Genomic DNA, 19,531 nt, shown 5'->3' with positions numbered 1-19,531 from the left:
AAGCAGATGTAGCCAGAGGCTCCTGTTTCCTGTGTGTTGGCTGAAGGACAAGAGAAACTCACACTGGAAAACATTATACTTCAAATGAACCAAGAGACAAACAAAAATACAGCTTGTAGACTGTTATAGAGGACAAATTTGATAATAAAAGTCTGCTCTGATGTGCACTTCGTTTCCTGGCTACTTGACTCTTTAGTTTGGGTCTATTTTAATTCTGCAACTTTCCATTTCTTTTGTCTCAGTTAGAATAAGAAAGTTCATGTTAACTAAGTGCATAGTTGCATATTGTAGCTGCATATCTTGTTTTTTTTTTTTGCTTTTGAAGCAACCTCTCGATGTCACTCCACAACTACCCAGCTGAATTAAGGTTTAGCGTTTGCAAAATTTAAATGCTGATGTCACCTTAAGATGTTCAGCGTTCTTCAGTCTTTGTAAGTTTCAGTGGCTGCCAACGCAGATTCTGTGTGAGAATTTCTGCCTCTGTAATCATTGGTGAAGGTCTTATTTATTGTTTTGGTTTATCTGTCTTTTATTTTTGTATGAGAATGAGACGCAGCTTTGTTTTCCAGATATTTGTTTTTGCTCTACAACACTTAGTTTTGTGATAGCATGTTGTGCTTGAGCAGTTCCTAAACTGCACATTTTGCTACATGTAATAAGAGACAAACTCTTCTCAGGCTTCTTTTTTTTTTAAAGCTGAGATTAAATATAGCTTCCTGAGAGTCCTGTTAGAACATGACAACCTCTAATAAAGGCTGCAAGGTTTATGTTCAGCCTATTCTTCCACATGTGTAGGCAGTTTAAAGGAGCAGTTGTACTGTGCTTACATAACAAATGTGTGTGTTGTACTCTCAGTTCTAGGTTTGTATTTTTCCTTTGTGAAATGACTCCTTTGTGACTAAACAGACACGACATTAGGCTCTTGTTCTTTCTGCTCTCAGTGTTGAAACACTTGAGTCATTCACCTCCCGGCCTCGCCGGGTCAAAGTTTCGTGTCAGAGGTGCAGCATTTTCTCTGACAGCGAAGCTCTGGCACGGGAAACGTACAGAGGGATGGAGTCATGTTCATTACATCATCTCTCAGGCATGCGCAAACACGCAGAAAACTGGATCTGATTAAAAACTGCATATGTGCGCCACACGCAGATCCACGGCAAGCCCGAAAGGCCCGTCAGTGGTTGTAAACTCCTAAAGCTGGGAATCTGGAAACAGAGACTTGAGATCCCCAATCACAAGGCGACAGAGTGACTTTTGTAAACATTCTGATTCTGAAGACGGCAAAATTAGCTTGTTTGTTAGTTGGTGTGTTGCCAAGGAGGTTCTCCAGTTTCTCTGAGGATTTCATGTTTTTGCTCTAATGTCTGCTCCCTTTGATCATATAATGAAGTCGGCAACTATGCAACTTTTACACATCCATCATGTTTGACCTGCTAAATAAACAACACATGAATCAGGCTCAGCTGTTTTACATTCATGCAAATATCACATCAAGGTTTCCAGACGCACAACTTAGAGGTTTTAGTCTCCGTTTTTTATATATATATATATATATAAAATATATATTATATATATATATATATATATATATATAAAATATATATATATATATATATATATATATATATATATATATATATATATATATATATATATAAATATATATATATATATAAATACATTTTCCAACCGTTTCTGATGCAGATTTATTATCTTTCAATAGAAGCATAATTTTGAGTCATTTTGTTTCTGTCATTAATTTCAAATATAAGTTTTTTTTCACAGGCTGCATTGTTATAATCACTTTTTTGTCTTTTCTTCACAAACGTCTCAATAATGGGGTTATCCATGTGGCTTTCCTTTTTTCTTTTCACTTAACCTTCCATTATACTTTAATATAGCACATTGTGAACCGACCCCACTTGCTTTTATGGCTAATCTGCCCTGCAGAAGAAACATACCAAGAGTCTTTACAATACCATGCAGCTTCAAGTGACTATTTTAGAACTAGTTATAAATTAATACAAACAAATCCCAAATACACTATATGTATATATATATATAAACATTTATTGTTGAGAATTTTTTATATTCAGCAGTGCTTTTTAACCTGTCCTTTTTTAATAATAATAATAACAGTACACATTCTTTGTGTTAACAGAGTGTGGAGCTCAGGTACAAAAAAAACAAAAAAAAATCTCAGCAGGGATTTTGTGGGTTATGACACACGTGTGTGTATCTGTGTGCATACTTTCAATCTGAGATGGGATTTTACAGTTAATATACATATTAGAAGCCACCAGATACCAACAAGCCCAAGAAAAGAAAAAAAAAAAAAGAAAGAAAAGTTATCCACTTTAGGCGACTGTTCATCAGAAAACAAAGGAATATAAAAGCAATCTGTCTGGAGGAAACATTAGCAGATGTGGACATGGAAAAAGTGCACACATATATACATATATATATATACATATATATATATATATATATATATATATAAACAGTAAAATATTTTTTCTAAGGAATGTGAAGCTTTTTGGTCAACAGAGACTTGATGTTCACAAGTGAGGACGTCATGCCAGCATATTGTTCCTTTAGACAGTATATACAAGGTTCAAGTAACTCCTGAATATATCCTGGTTAGCAGGTTAGAGGAACGTTCGGTTCGATGCACCTGGATTCCCAACTCGCCTCTACCGCTGAACCCGTGACAGTTTGTACTGGGGGAGGACGAAAGCTTCAAATTACAACTTCAATTTGCAAGATGAAGCTGAAAGAAAACATTTTACATGTCTCAGTGAGCTAGCAAATTCTTATGAAAAGGTCAAATCAAAATAAGGGGAAACATTGGTTCATGTAAAAATGTCCAAATTAATTTTTTTTTATAAGTAGATTTTATTTTCTTGGATCTAGACTGTGGAGTTAAAAGCAAGTGGTCTACTGCACTACGTGTGTTAGTCTTTGGCGTGATAGAGCATCAAAATCTTCTCTAACTTGTATTTTTCCTACGTTTTTTTTTTCTTCCCCAAAATAAGCTCACTTTTGCATTATACTAAACATTTTGACCTAGTTATACTTTTTTGATCGAAATAATTAACATTAAAATTGCAACTGTATCAAAGCAAGAACTTCAGCTAGGTTAAAACAGCAAATAAGTAATCACAGTTTTTGTTTTACAAAAGGAGACACATCGAGGTTATCTATGTGACTTTAACAGGCGTCACTGACTAGATTCAGACCAACCATTGCAGCACACCAGGTCCAGTTCTGCCAGCTTTACAAGAGGCTTTTAATAGACAACACCTGCAAAAAAACCAGCGCCTGTGCGGCTCCATTAGTGCCAAGAGTCATCAAAAGTAAGCACAAACTTCAGACAAAATCTGCTGCTTTAACGGATCGTTTTAAAAGAAGCTCTGATCTCAGCCGCAAACAGAACGGGCAACACGAGTCTCCAAATTTATTTTTTTTGTTGTTGTTTGTTTCTTTTTTTTTGTTTTTTTTACATTTTCCTCAAAGCTGTTGTTGTTACTGTGCATGACTACTTCGCATGTATTGTAGCATCGTATAAAAGAAAGAAATAAACATGTAAAAATTCTGGACAGGTAAATATAAAGGCTCAAAATAAGAGCAGCTGAAATGACATGCTTTAAAAACTAATGAGATTTACAACATCAAGAACAAACATAAGAAACATGAACAGGGAGGGGGCGATTCCAGTTATTTCCCTTCTTCTCTGATGTATTGTTCAGGCTGAGCAAGCCTTGCCCCATAGTTTGGCACAGGACTAAAACTTTCACACAGTGAGATGAGACCAGGGCAACGGGTGAAATTATTCCACGCGATGAGATGAACGGGAGGATTGGCTCGGAGGAAGGTAGCGCTCCGTCTCTACTGGTCCCTCTCCACTCGCCTCTTGCGGACTGAAAACAGCATAAAAAAAAAAGCATTTTTAAAAAAAATCATTAACACATCAAAGATAAGCAAAAAGCAAGCATGCGGTATCGTCTCTGAGCTTCACAGGTCTGTTAGTCCGACTTAAAGAGAGGAAGTGAGCCATCGTCATCTTTGTGGTCAAAGTTTAAACCATTTCAACAGCGTGTGTCAGCATGTTCAGGAAACAAGAAGTGAGATGTCGTCACTCTCAGGGATTTCAAACTGTTAATGCAGTGAATGCATCACTCAGACACTGTGAAAGAAGTCTCTGTTATGATCAACCCCTTGGCACACCCCATGCATCAGACCTGTGCAACGGCAGCTCTGACAGGGGGAGGAGCTAAAGGAAAGAGGAGAGGTGGTCACTGCTGACTGCAATCTGAACAGATGTTCACAGAGGTCTAAATTTAACTTGTCAGGATGTTTCCATAGCAACAGATACCAGCTGATAACTCAGTTGTTGTTTTTTTTGTTTGTTTTTAAATAGGAGGTTACTTTCGTCCGTCTTTGCGTGTGTATGTGAATCATACCGAGGTCGTTGTTCTTGGTGATGGCCGCAGCAGCCCGGGCTCGAGGCCCCTGCTGGGTGAATTGGTAGCCAAACTTCACTATGCTCTTGTTCTGTTCCAACATTTTAGCTATCTCCATCTCCGCGGTGGTGCCCAGCTGCTGCCGCTGAGGAACACACAATCACAAGGAGGTTAACGGGGAATGACAGAAGGAAGAAGCTCCCACCGCACGGAAACAGTTCAACTTCCTCCTTTCAGCCGGAAGCTTGCGGCGGCGTACTATAAAAACACACATGGCTGTCAGGACAAATGACGGCTAATTATTTGATCATCAACATGCATTTCTGCCCGTTTATAAAACCACGGTGATCTAAAACAGAGGGTCCAAGCTGTGGCCCTCTTGAAGATTTTGTGCAGTCGTTCACCTTAACGTTGGAATACACCAACCTGAACATGGGCTGAAAAATTATATTCTAGCCCACAATCAAACAGTATGTCTGCCTTGTAACAACTCAGAGTTAAAGATCCTTTGTGTTTTTTTCGATCTACAACGATTTATAGATCCTTCTTTTGCAAAAGTCTCTTCAGTTAATTTAAAGAGAACCTCCCACATTTAGCTTATTATTGAGGAGATACAATTAAAAAAAGCACAATAAATGTGTATGTAAACTTCAAAGGCTCTTTCATCTTGATAAAATTGGCTTTGGACATCACTGATCTAACATAGCAAAGAAAGGCCAAAGAAGAAGGGTTTTGTGTTGTTGCTGTACTTCACGACTAAAATGAATTTAAACCTTTAACTCTATCATATAGCTACCATACAGAAAAAAATGGAAAACTAAGAATATTTTCCTTAACATCACCAGCTAAAATCCAGCAAATAGTACCTACAAATCTATTTATGGCTTAGAACATATGATGGAAAATATAATTTAAAATCTCAAAGTTGTACTTTTGCTCCCTACAGGGTGAGCTGCATGTGAATAGGAGAGCAAGTTTAATTGTTCGTTTTACTTTACTCACCTGGTTGTCTATCTTGATCTCGGTGAGTGTGTCATTATCTCGCAACGCCTCCACCAAAGACTGCACTCCTGTTCCAGTGATGAAATTGGACTCCAAGTTCAAACTTCGCAGGGTCTTGTTTTCCCGCAGCATGTCACTGAATGCCTAGAAGACGAGAAGGGAAAGCAAAAAAAAAAAAGAAAAAGAAGAAAGAAAGGTGTAAATACGAAGGTACAACGTGTCAACAGAACCACTAAAAAGCCCACAAGCGGCTCCATCTCACCACAGCGACTGGGTCGTTACTCCGTGTTGCTGCCAGGCTGAACTTTGTGACGTGTGTGTTCTTCTCCATTGCTTTGGCAAAGTCTTTCAGCGTGGGAATGGGAATGTTCTGGGGAAAGAAAAACGCTGGTGTTGGTGGAGGCTGCACCCTGCGCGGGTCAACTCTGCGTTTGGACTTGTGCGTACCTTAATGTTGTTAAGGTTGACCTCTTTTAAGGAGCCGTCGTTGTTTTTTACCCTCTGCAGTGTTTCTTCTACGTTGGTGGGGTTGGGAGGCTCATCAAACACTGGGTTCATCTTCTCTCCTTTCACCACGTCTGGAAGAGACAGAGAGCCTGAGGTCACAATATTGACCTCTTTGGGGGTAATTATAGAGTGAAAAAAAAAAAACTTCACTGTACTCACTGTTGTAGCCCTCTTTACTTCCAGTTCCATCATATGTCTGATTACTGGTGACCAGTGTGTGCACACCCAGAATAGCTGCAAACCAAAGGAGGAAAGTCTGTTCAACAACTGGTGAGAAATAACCGTGTAAGCAGAAATCCTGCAGTTCAGTGTGAAGGTAAGATGATCTAATCTGGATAGCATTGCATATGGGAGGTGTTATGCTGCTCAGTCAGCCCTTTTTTCTTTCATCCATCAGCACACGGAGTAAAAGACGGTGCCAAGGGAAAGGCTGAGGGGAGAAAGCAACTTGTATTTTTCCATCCAAGGAAAGACTCGGAGCGGACAGATGTTGGCTGGATGCGGCTACAACTGGATTTTCTTTTCAATGAGTCATAATGATGTGTGTTTAAGAGCTGCTGTTCCCCTGCAAGAGTATATATATATATATATATATATATATATATATATATATATATATATATATATATATTCACATATAATACAATAATAATTCAAAAGTGGAAGGAAAGTTGTGCTATTTTTGTTCAACTCTCTGGAAATTGTGGACGGATGTCTTGCAGGACACCAGCTCTCAAAATCGCTTTCTGACGGCTTTCTATCAACAGCGGTTTTTCCCCATGCAGGTCTTCCATGCAGGTCTGAGTTAATGAATGCAGAATCAAGTTGTCCAGGAAAAACAGATTCTCCCACCTGAAAGTGCCACCATGAAATGTTTATTAAACGTTTTCATTCTTACCTGCTAAATCACACAATTCGGTGTCTGTGGCGCTGCAGAGAGCTTCTTCCAATTCTGGATCGAGGGTTGTGGCTTCTTCCTGGAACATTTCTTTTGGTTTCTGCTTGGGAACAAATACTTTACCTGTGGAGGAAGGACACACAAATGCCAGTCAGATGGGAAACTTGCATGAGATTTGTTATTCATTAGGAGCCAGCGGCTCAGGCCAGGTAGAGTTTGCATCTTCTGATTAAAGTCGCTGGGCTAATTTCATCTTCCCTGGCTGCATGTCAAAGTATCAGTAGGAAATTACATCAAAACACCATTTGTCCTGCTTTGTGAATCAGTGATTTGTTGTGCAAAATTAACTTGGGGGGAGGGGGGGGGGGAGTGTTAAGTTATTGTAACATGAAGAAATTAAATATCCTTTCCAAAGTTCAGAACAAGAAACTGAATCTGTTATTTATTTCCTTCTGTCATCATCTGAAAGTCGTAAGACTGAAAAATCCCTTCTTGTTCCGAGTATGAAGGTCTACAAGCAAATTACCGTCTAAGACACAACAAATAGTTTTCTGCACTTTGCAAATTAGATTTGTCTTCAATATCGACAGAAATCAGGATCTTAGAATGTGTTTTATTGCTTTGAAGACTTTAAAACCCCAATTAAATCTGCAAAACTCAATTTGTTTAATCATGTTAAGTTGTTTTTAATCAGAAATAAATGTACCTACATATGCTGAATCTTGCTAGCACATTGAAGCTTCAACCTAATAGCTCATTGGAACAAAACATGAGCGAAATTACTGCATTTGATTTTCTTTTTGGGAAGTTTTAGCACTCCTGGAAAGAACATGAATTGTGACGTAGGAATCGTCTCAAAAGGAGCAGCCATGACTTTCTGACAAGATTTCCTTGGCAACCTGAGGAAAGACGTCAATAGCGTGAAAGAAGTCATACAACAAAAACTTGAGTCTAATGTAAAGTGCACTGCAGAGGCAACAAGCACTTACAGCTGGCAGAGCAGCCATGCAGTGGGAGCTCTCTGCTGCCTCCATATGTCCGTCCCCTTCCACACAAAAACCCACCAACAACCGGCCCTCCCTCGTTCTCTTCCTCCCAACTCACTCAAGTCACTCAAATTGTTCAAAGTGCTCCCCAGTGGGGGCTCTGGCACTTCCTGCAACCCAGTAAACACTAAATACAGTCATTAAGCAGCACTCAGAGCCAACCCCTCCATGGAGATATTTAACCCAGAGGAGAGAACAAATGACAGAGAGCAAAGGACTGTCAAGTAAAGAATTTGCCTTCTGTGCGATCTTATGCAAACACTGAGTGAATGGGAAAGTCACACTGAACCGTAGAGTAAAAAAAATAAATAAAAAATAAAAAAACAGAGCCCAAGAAAACATAGAACAACAGTAATTGTTCTGACACCACATGACAGGACATGTGGTGTCAGAACAATTTGGCAACTAAAAAACCAGATTTCACCACAACAATGTAACTCTTTCTGTTCAGCCGTTTCAGAACAACCATGAAGAATCTGTCTGACATTTAAAACAGATCGCACGCCAGCTACAATGTGAGGTTTTTACTTATTTTTTAGGTAACTATGTGGCTGTGACTGCATGACAGAGCACTCACAGCGTCACAAACACAAATATTGTTCTCGGAAAACATTCCCAAAAAAAGTGGACACAGTAACTGCATTTAATCATATTTTCAAGCTTACTGGTATTTATTGATGCTCTCGAGGGACAAACTATACAGAAAATAGTATTTATTTACCATCAATAACTACGACAACACAATAAATGCCGACCCCTATCCTATAGAAGTGTGTATTACTGCTGATCAGAAAGAGTCTCACTAAGAAGACGTTGTTGTTGTAGGACAGTCCCATGAACAGGAGCCTCAGTGTGTCCGTCATGTCCTCCATTTTCAGAACGTCGTTCTTTGTGCAGTCATCTCCAGAGCTGACCCCGGTGTCTTCGGTCACCGGCTCAAATTTTTTAACTCAGATCCCCAAAAGGTGATGGCAAAGAAAATGTAATCACAAACTTCTTCACAAAGTACAGAGTGCTAAATGTGAAATGGGAGGTTATGTTACCAGCATAGAGAGTAAAACTGAATTTTATTCTGGCCAACATGCTGGTTTTTTTGCTTCTGTTAGCAGACCAAAGCAAAATACATGCTGTAATAACAACTCATTTCCAAAATGTTTATTGGATCTTCTGTTTTTTTTCTAAGAGATCCAACTTAAAAAATAAAGCCAACTTAAGAGATTTTTAAGTTGCCACAGACTCTCTGCTTCGGTGACCACAACACGAGTTAATAAGGACGACACACCCTGAAGCAACTCGAGAGCAACTGAAAGGAAATACAATAAGCACTGAAATTAAGGATTAAAGAGCTGCAGTGGTTTCTATGGTATTAGAGCAAAGCTGTCTTCCACAGACATTATTATCATCATTGAAAATGAGCCTCACACATTAAATATCAGTAGGGGGCGAGTATAACAAGGGAGGACAGAATCCACAGAACCACCGGCCAACAGTGATCCAGGTTTTCCATGTTGTCATAGGAAGTTATTGAACACATGGGCAGACACAGAGAAGGAAGCAGAGAGAGAGTTTAATTCCCAACTCTCTACTATGTGGCTGTGGGTAAATCAAGGAAAGACGTCAATTCCATGTTTCCTCTTCTTTTTTATTAGATTTCAGATTTTCATCTGCTTCTTCTGCTGTGTTTGTGACAAACACTGCATCCAAACAGTGGCTATGATTACCAGGATCATAGCCACTGTGGGAGTCCATTTGGTTCTACAGGGATTTTTTTTTTTTTGTAAGAAGCTTCCTTCCTGAGTGTATTCACTGATTAAATAGATTTCTGCTTGTTTGGGGAATGTTTTTTAAATAATTGTTGGGAAGAATTATGAACCTGCTTAAGTGTTGATAAAATAGGAAATGTTGGAAACCTGACAGCTTATGACATTAATAAAAACAAAAATTCATTTTCTTAACGTTGAAGGCTAACTTATTAGATAAGAATAGATGAATAGATATTGTGAAAACAACAAATGTTTTAAGCCTTATCCCAATTCAAACAAGACTTAAGAATAGATTTGCATAGCTGCTTCTGAGAAAGAATAGCGATCATCCAGACTGGCCAGAAAACGCTGAGATTTTCATTTCACTGGAAACTAAAGCCTTTGTAAAATCCATCAATGTTAGTCTATAAATGCTACAACAATCAGCATTTTACACACTGATGACTTTCCCATTCCTGCTCTTCACACTCTATTGTAACAAGCCTGGGAAAAGTGACAGGAAGAGCCACAGTGTGAAAATGATATTTGTATCAGTGTGAGGTGACACTTTATATTAAGCGTCAGCTATAATTTTAGAAAAGCTTCTTAGTATTACAGGTTTCTCACACAAACATGATACCAGGATGATAACTCTGATAGATGTGCCAATAAAGAGGAGGTTGTGATTACAGCCACACACGCTGCAGGATTTGGGATAAATATTCAACAACTCTTTAAGAGCTTTAACATGTCAGCTATTAAAGAAATAAAACTATTCTTGACATTAAGGGAAGTAGGAATGATTCAACTGCGCACATATAGTCTAGGTACTCTTTTGGGTTTGTATTTCTGCACACAATGACAGTAATGATTGCGATTCAATATATTGAAATGTTGAAGCTAAATGAACAGCCGATGTTGCGCTCCAAAGAGTTTAACTGTAGGCTAGTGAAATCTTTATCAAGACGAGAAAAACCAGATCTTTCACTTTTACAGCCGTTCATTTCTGACACGACATCGTGGAGATTTTCAGCTGTCAATCTCTAACATTGAAGATTGTTCGAGATCTTCAACTCAAAGCATGCTGCATCGTATTAAAACAAAATAAAAATGGTTGGGGAACAAAACAGAACTGCTAAAATGTCCAAATTTGGATCAAACCATAAAAAGTCAGAATCATCAGAGTGGGGTTTAAGACACACACCTACTGAGTGCTGGTAATAAAAACACATGGTCACGATGAAGTAGTAAACTGGTTTCTGCCTCACATTACGTAGCACAAACCTTCCTCTGCCACAGAGAAGCATTAGTAATCCTAGCAACAAACAGTAGAACAGAAATTACTGCTGTGTGTGTTCTCCTGATAAACCCTGAATCATTTTCTCCAAAGAAATACAGTTAGTAGCAAATGAGAGCAACTAACCAGTTCTTACTCAGGTGGTTTTATTCAAAATAAGCCACAAAAACCTGCAAATCAACATGGCTGAAGGAAGAAAAGTAGAGAAGAAGATTTGCTTCATTCCAATTTTAGCTTTTAGTACGATCTCTTGTGTCACTTTATAGTGAATAAAAAGCTTGCAAATTCAACCACTCTATACTACATGGCACACTAAAGCTGAGGGTGTGCAGGGCAGATTTTGGAAGATGTTAATGACTGGGTGACATGTCCTGATGTTAGTATAACAATGCCACTGAGGTTTTGTACGCAAAAACCCTGTAAACAAAACATGGAGGATCAAAATTTCCAGAAACCCCGGGAGAAATAAGCTTTTAAAACTAACATTACCAAGTAAAAAAGAAAAACAAAAGTGCCTTAAGCTAAACAGCTCTATCATAAATACACTATATCAATGGCCCAGCTAGAATGTTTGCAGATACGGTTTAACCAGTTTACCTTACTAAATGGGCCAAAGCCAGATTCGGATTCTGCAGCAGATTGGCGTTTGGTACACAACCAGTGAGGAAATTTTATCTTTAAACTTTTGAAGAACTCGTACACAAAGTCTGAAAAGTTGCAGAAATGAATTAAGGTCAGAAATCCCCTCAAGCGAGTGGATCGGTGTCGAGGTTTTTTTGTCCACAAGGAGAACAAATCACTCTCTTTCTCTGAGAATCCTTCTTCTCTGCCGTCTCCGTTTCATTCTGCACCAGGTTAACAGCAACATCTAGCCAAACAAAACAACCTTAGAAACAACATCCTAATCCTAGGAGGAACCCTGACACTCACCTTTTCTCTCCCCAGTGAAGGGAACGATGTCGTCTCTGTCCTTGTACTCCATGGCCTCCTTCTCCAGGTATTTGAGCAGCCGATCTCTGTTGAACGGCCCAGTGGCCGACTTATCGGTCTGATCTTTCTGCCGCATACTGGCTGGAAGAAGCGCATTCTGCAGAGAAAGGACAAGGAGCATTTTGAAGCCATGTGCGATTCACCATCACCACCATAACATTTTATTGTGTCTGGAGAAACACTTTATTAATGCAGCTAAGTGAGTATCATGAAAAAGACAACATATCGGACCAATTTCTTTCATTTTTGAAGATCGGCTAATACACACGTCATGCAGTATAGGTCACCTTACTGTTGCCAACTTAGAGATGTTGCTGCTACAGTTAGCGACTTCTCAGCCAAAAAAAAAAAAAATCTGAATTGTCAGATCAGGTTTTTTAAAGTTCAGTGATCGTACAGAAAAATGCAATCAGTTCACACCCAGAAAACGAACAAGGGGACTGACTGATTCATTGCAACACTTTCCCTCTCTCCCAGAAAATGTTACAAAAAAACTTTAAAGAACTCCCCTCTACAATAGTATAAGAAATAAAGCAATAAAATAGATCCATTTGCTAAATAACTGTTTTTGATGGAAACTAGTAGAAAATACTACCAAATACAGAGCAATGAGCAAATGCTACAACATGGATTAAAAAGCAGCAAATGAAATACCAGCTCCCTAAACCTACAAGAAAAACAGATGTATGAACCAGTTTATCAGGATCCAGATGGTTTTGCTAAGACAATGCAGAAGGAAAACCTGAATCACTAAAAAAGGATGCCTGCTAGAAACGTTCGTCAAGCCAGTTTGTCTCCAACGAAATCCATCGCTTCCTTGCAAGGCCGATGAGTTTAGTCTTTCTCTTGACATGCAGCACAGAAGGAGCCTTTCTCTACTGTTGCTAAGTGCTTCCTGTTGGCCTTGTGAGGTTATTTGTCCCACATCACATAACAGAACTTTAAATAAAGCCTCCACCCATTGTGGAGGCGATTTATGATTTTCTACAGTTTATAAGATAACTCATGCAACATGACTGAAGCAGGTTGCTGCAGATTTAGCTCATTTTCTGATTATAGCGGCTTTAGAGTGAGAGGTGTACAAAGAAAAGAATTCAACTGTGTGAGAAAGACTGGAGTTCAAAGCATTCCTGCAGAATCAACAGGAAAACTGCAATAATTTAAAGAGGGATTTCCTTCTAATTAAAACGTCTTAACCATGTCACAGTCGAACCAGTTCAATTAGAAGGTTTTTATCTGACATTTTAGTCAAATCTCCACCACAGAAACCCCTCCCATCCCCGCTGAGGAGCCATGGAGCTCCTCCAGCCCTCGCCGGGCCCTGACCTCAGGATCCACCTCCTCCAGGACCGTCTCCAGCTGCTTCAGCTCCTCCTCCGACAGCTTGTTCAGGATCTCATCTTCGTCGATATCCTTGTACTTGTCGAGGTCCTTCTTGAACGACAGCGCCATGGTGGCTATAGCTTGCTAGGCGACAGCGAACGGCAAACAAACCGCGGCAGCCACTCTGGTCCTGCTCAGTGTTTCTGCTCCAGATCAGGGAGGAGGGGGCTGTCTGTGGGACAAAAACGAAATAATTATTTATGTTTCCATGTCAGGTAGCGTAGAAAAAAAAATGCTAGGAGCTGATAAATGTGCGTGCGCATTCCCAGCCGAGATAAACAAAGTGAACTCGTGCTCGTGACACAATGGACCTTACCAAGCTCCGCCCACAACCGACCCACGTGACCGCAAGTCTCACAAGCAAAGCCTCGTAGCGCATTGTTTCTATGTAAACATGAGTCCATTAGTGCATAATTTCTACCTGATTTTCACAATATATCAGCTACTACAATGGACAGAGGAAATAACAAGTTCATGTCATCATCTGGGAGGAGGTTACTGGTTTCTCAGTCACAAGCTGGTTGCAAACCTGAGGCTAGCAGGTGTCAGTCAGTCAGTTACGGTAGATCTGAAATTGAGGTTTGATGACCTCAATATGAGAAGCTACAGACTGATAAGAGGAACCAAAGAGCTCTGTTAAGATAAAGAAGCCATTTGTTTGTTAAAATTTTATGAAATCTATTTGTTCTTTTTGATGTTTGTTATGAATGACGTATAATCACAAACAGGGTAATTGGTCCAACGTTTAGAAACTACAGCGGCTGTAATAAGCCACAGCAAATGTAAACAAAGGTAAAATAACCCGAACAAGTGATCAACTCAAAACCATTCGTACCTTTTTAGTCTGTCTCTCTTTGTAGTTTAAGCACACTTGTTACCGTATCAACCGCCTGCGCCCCGCAAGACGAGCAAAGATTACGTTAAAAACATAACATCCAGTCCGTTACGATATCAAGTTTCCAGGCTTGATATTTATTTATGGATTATTAATCAGCGTTTCCCTGAACACAGCGATGGTTGATTGACCAGCTGTACTTCGTGCTAGAGTGGCTAACACGAGTAACAATTTAGTCCAAAGCCTTTTCTGCTAAAATAAAATCTTTAGTGTGTGTCAGATACAGTACACGTTGCATATTGATCTGTTTAGCTAACGTTAGACTGTGTAGCAGACAGGCTTCAAGGTGTAGAAGTTGTATCGGAACTGCTATTATGCTGTACTTAGCTAACGAAAAGCTCGTGTTTGTGAGACTGCCACCCACGTGACCACGTAGAATGAGCATAAGCCAATGAAAAGCGGCCCCTCTGGTAAGGTCCATAGTGGGACACAGCTGTGCTGGAAAGCAGCCTTGTCCTTCCAGCGATGCAACACGCAGCTGGAACAAAAGACGAACTTTCTCAGGCTCTGACAAATCATCCGATTACTCCCATAAGGGTCAGAAAGAGAAAAAAAAAACTCTGGTAGTGATATGGAAAACATGATCAACTTCAGAAAACAAACAGAAGCTTTAAGTGGTTTTGCAAATCCAGATTGATACATTTGTTCTGGGACTAAATCATTAAACGTAAAACAACAACAGTTGAGGTTAAATAAGCTCTAGATAAGAGGAGGAGCAGGAGTCTGGATAGGTTCACAGTCAAAGAAACTGAGGAGGATTCAGCCTGTAGCTAGCTCTCCCACGCCACACTTTAAATCTTATAATGACCTCATCATTTCCAGATCACCAGCAGGACTTCCCCAAAGGTCCTCCTGCCTATTATGCAAGGACGTTTGTATTCATACACAGGTTCACACATGCAGCGTTCTGAAAATCTTGTGTTTAACACCCGTTATATTTCAAGGTCATCTTTGTTTTTATGGCAGGTGAGTTTAGCTGGGAATCCTGAATGCTGCCAGACGACAGGGAGTTTGATTTATCTCAAATCTACAAACTAAAAAAAACAAATAAAAAAATTCAACTCTATGCTTCGCTGCTGCAAAGATTCTTTCTTTTTTTCTGTCCAGAGAGCAAAGAGTTATAAATAAAAAGTTTTATTAGTCTCCCAGACTGGTCAGTCCCACGATCACTTCTACTCCTGCATCTAATTATTCATGAAATGATGAAAATTATCACAGGGAATTTATAAAACTGAATTACAGCAGATAAAGCTGAACCAAAATGTTACTAATAACTATAATCAAAAGCAAATAAATCTAAAAATCTGCTGCTTTAATCTCACCCAAATGTTCTGCTAGAACCACCAACAAAAACCAGATTCAGTTCAATCAACTTTAATCTGAATGTGGGTTTTTATTCTTTTGCCTCGTGGTTTGGACAGGAAACCAATCCAAACAAACTTAAAAAAAAAAAGATATATATATATATGTAGTACAAATCAAAAGTTTGGACACACTTGCTGACTGAATTCAATTAGAAGGTGTGTTCAAAGTTTTGGTCTGTTATTGTGACAGGCCTGATAATACAGAGCAATTATATTCTAAATCTAAATATGGACTGCTGATCAAATTCACCATAAAATCTCGCAAGTGTTTATTCCGTATTTTTTTTTATATTTTAACAAAAGCAATTTATCGCGCTGTATATTTTTTGCTTATGTTTTGTGAAATACTGCGACTCTGTGCTATTATACCTTCAGAAAAACACTACCTGCACCTCCCTAGTGTGGAATCACACATGATCAAACTATCTGCTTCAATCCTTTGTCTAAAATAGTCCCATAAATCCAAATAACATGCAAGTAAATCTAAATCGTCCAGTAAATACATCAGCAGTCATTTGTGCTGTTCTCAGACAGCAGTGGTATGATTTGTTTTCTCGTGAAATCACAAACCCTCCAGCTTCTTTCGATACAGAAACGAGCTGGCACACCGTGACACAAGAACCCGGAACAAGACCACCAATATTTAAGGCTCTTACACCGAGACTAAGTCTGAATAACGCTACCCAACTTTCCCTTATGTTCACGATGCATCATTCATGCCGCTCCACAGGCATTGTGCTGTAAGTGAGGCCCGGTGGTTTCGAGTGCGCAGGCAGAGGAGTAATGGAGCATGCATACAGAGATAATGATGGCAGAGGGTGGGCTCAAGCTGAGGTGGAGACACTGAGAGGATACATTAGTCCAACCTGATTGATTCCTTTCTCCCTCTCCTCTCCGCTAATCCTCCAGGACAACAGATGGCAGGACGCCAGCAATACAGCAAACTCGTGAGCCCGCCGCTCACCTTGACCTTTCCTTTGCCGACTTGTGGACTCAGCCAACCAGAAACCTGACAACTTCATGTCGTTTTTACAGGCTACTTGTTTTCCACCTTCAGACTGCATTAATCACAGTAATCTCGAGGTCAAAGCATGTGACCTTATTGTTAGTGAAAACAACAAATTGTTATCTGTAAATTCTCTCAACAAATATCCAAATTATCTCCGCTGTGCATTCCTCAGTGACACAAGCTGGAGGAAGGATAAGTGGTAAGCTCAACGGTGAGACAGGAAGTGGTGAGTAGAATTAAATTATAATGGAACAACGCCCCAACCATACAGAAATGGACTATAGTTAGAATAACCCAGCTATAATGCCCATGGGACTCAGCACTGGACTTCCTCCTCCAGTTTTACTCTCCCCTCTCTCTCTCTCCATCCTGTTGTTACTCTCCTTGCTGGTTTCTATGTTCAGTCTCTAGAGGTGAACAGCAGTGGGAGAGAAATGATAGAAAACAGATGGACTGAGATAGCAACAAGAAGGCAAATGGGGAAAAAAAAAATCCACTTTTATGCAAGAGACTAACACAAACATACATGTCTCTTCAGAGTTTGAATAAACTTAACAATTCCCAGACAGGAAGTGGAGTGTTTTTCCAACAAACACACACGATTTGTATATTTCCCAGCAGTCCAAATCCACCGTATGATATTATATACACCAGGGTTCATCCTGTACTTCTTCACATGAAACTGATGCAAATGCCAGAGTTCAAACAGCGCAGCTTGATAAATGTACATCTTTGCTCAAAAACTCATGCTCCAGTTCACTTTTCTGGCCGAATGCCAGCCTACACTCCCCATTGAAAAGGTATGCGGAAAAAAACACAAAGGCCATTTGTTCGTATGCGGCTGATAACGCGGTGCAAAATTGTCAAGGAACAAAACCCCTTTTCTACCTGATATTAGAATATCTGTCTCACAGCATACTTAAAGGCCACCAGGTTGTAAAAAAAAAAAACTTCACTTCTCTAAGATTTGGGCCACACCCTTCATTCTCCACTCTGCAGTTTACGCTGCCTTTTGTGAGCAACACACAGGCTCGTTTTATCTCTTGAACGGAAGAGTGAGTTATAAAAACTTGCTAATAAAAATTTACAAAAGCATCTGCAACAATCAGTGAAACTGATAAAACCACCTTTCTCAAAATATCCACCCTGGTGTGAGTCATTCTACTAGAAGAATGCATCTTAGGAACCCTGAAACGCCAGTCTTAGTCCCCCGGATAAACACAGTGGACACAACATGCCCCGTCTCGCACTTGCATTGTCTGACAAATAATAATGAAATATAATCAGCCACACTTTACTTTAAGATTTTAAAATCCCGTTCCCTCATAAATCCCAAGATGACCAAAGGTTGCTTATCTCAGACAATAAAAATCACACCAGAAAACGTTACTAATAGCATACGTACACCAGGAATGTTACTTTGATGACACTGCAGCTGTCAGCATCTTCTGGTTAAAAGTATCTATCGAAAGGCGTTAGCCGACTCCTCCTGACATGTTTATGACTTACAACTGGCAATAAATGTTTTGATAGCAATTATCAACACCAGGCGAAACCTTCCACTCCTTAGTTATGAAAAAGTTCAAACCAAACGAAGCCATTCATGGGACACTTTCGTTGGTAACTAAGCTACATTTGTTGGATGCAGAACACCGTGAATGAGATGTGGAAGCTAACACGCTAACGCTTGCAGATGACTCAAGTCGCTAGCCGTTGAGCTAAACCCAACAGCGGTAATACTCTACAGCTGGCTTCAAAACTAGATTCACATAGTTATTCCAGTCGGCGCAGAAAAACTGCTTTCCTCACCTGAGTTGAAAGACACGTCGCTGGGCAAAACTCCAAAGAGCACCAGACTCTGAAGCGACTGTGGCGGCGGATACTTCTGTGTGTCTGAGGTTTGTCACTCGGTCCAACCAAGGGCGGTAACACAGGAAGAGGGAACAGAAGTGAGCTCTGATTGACGTTGAAAGGAACCAATAGAAAGACAGAATGTCCCATGTAAACCAATGACGTAACTTGTCCCGCCCTCACACAAAATGAAATAAAATAAAATAAAATAAAATAAAATAAAATAAAATAAAATAAAATAAAATAAAATAAAATAAAATAAAATAAAATAAAATAAAATAACATTTAAAGAGATATATAGTCATTTACCTGTTTATGGCAAATGTAAAATATACACATATATGGCTATATTTCTGACCTTTGATCATTTATTTAGAATTTTTTTCAAATATGTAAATATTAAAATTTCTTTTGACTATTTTGTAAATGTAAAAAATGTTGAATATAAATATGAAACTAAAGTATTCGTCTTAATATCGATCGGTTACTGACTTAGTAATGTTGATTTATTACGCATAATTGCAGTTTGGCCAATCGCCAATTACCAATTTTTAAAAAGCCTTTTATTTTGTACCAATTAATTTGTCTGAAATGTTGCTAAATATTGCAAGAAAGTAGCTGAGTTGGTAACAATGGTGTGACTGTTGTTAACTGCAAATGTGCGGACATGACCAGGGACCAGGCTATCAGTCGTTTGACTGATAGAAGAGGACAATGGTTGATTTTTAGACTTTTGCTCAGATTGATAAGATTGGAGAATAAGATTAGTTTCACCTGTAAGTATCACCGATCTAAAAAAAAAAAAAAGGAAGAAAGTCGGCCGATAAATCAACTGGTCAATAAATCGTCTGGTTTATGAATCAGTGCACCACTAACATATAAATGTAACTGTCATATAAATGTAAATATACATCTCCAAACCGTAGCTATTATATTAGTCCTCATTTGCGAAGTGTTGAACAAACATATTTTCCTGAATTGCATCATACAGATGTACATTCTCAGTTTACATAAAATATTTTCTGCAGCTCTCTAGTAAAACTGGAACTCTGAAACATTGTGAATAAATGGAGATGCTCATTTAAGG

General features: G+C 39.2%; 1 protein-coding gene across 1 annotated transcript; it reads right to left on the bottom strand.

Annotated features, from left to right (window-relative positions):
• Window positions 1-2,049: 2,049 nt before the first annotated feature.
• On the bottom strand, window positions 2,050-18,541 carry tmod2 (tropomodulin 2). Its single transcript, XM_044134396.1, has 10 exons — window positions 18,403-18,541; window positions 13,269-13,497; window positions 11,883-12,039; window positions 6,868-6,990; window positions 6,129-6,203; window positions 5,910-6,040; window positions 5,725-5,832; window positions 5,463-5,606; window positions 4,461-4,605; window positions 2,050-3,917 (listed from the first exon to the last, which is right to left on the bottom strand). The coding sequence occupies exons 2-10, from the start codon at window positions 13,392-13,394 to the stop codon at window positions 3,886-3,888; spliced, it is 1,041 nt and encodes a 346-aa protein (XP_043990331.1). The 5' UTR covers window positions 13,395-13,497; window positions 18,403-18,541; the 3' UTR covers window positions 2,050-3,885.
• Between the last annotated feature and the right edge of the window lie 990 nt (window positions 18,542-19,531).

This window comes from Gambusia affinis, linkage group LG02 (assembly GCF_019740435.1).
Source record: "Gambusia affinis linkage group LG02, SWU_Gaff_1.0, whole genome shotgun sequence".
NCBI lineage: Eukaryota > Metazoa > Chordata > Actinopteri > Cyprinodontiformes > Poeciliidae > Gambusia > Gambusia affinis.
Note: the sequence above shows the minus strand (reverse complement) of the source record. Positions and strands in the feature narration are given on the sequence as shown.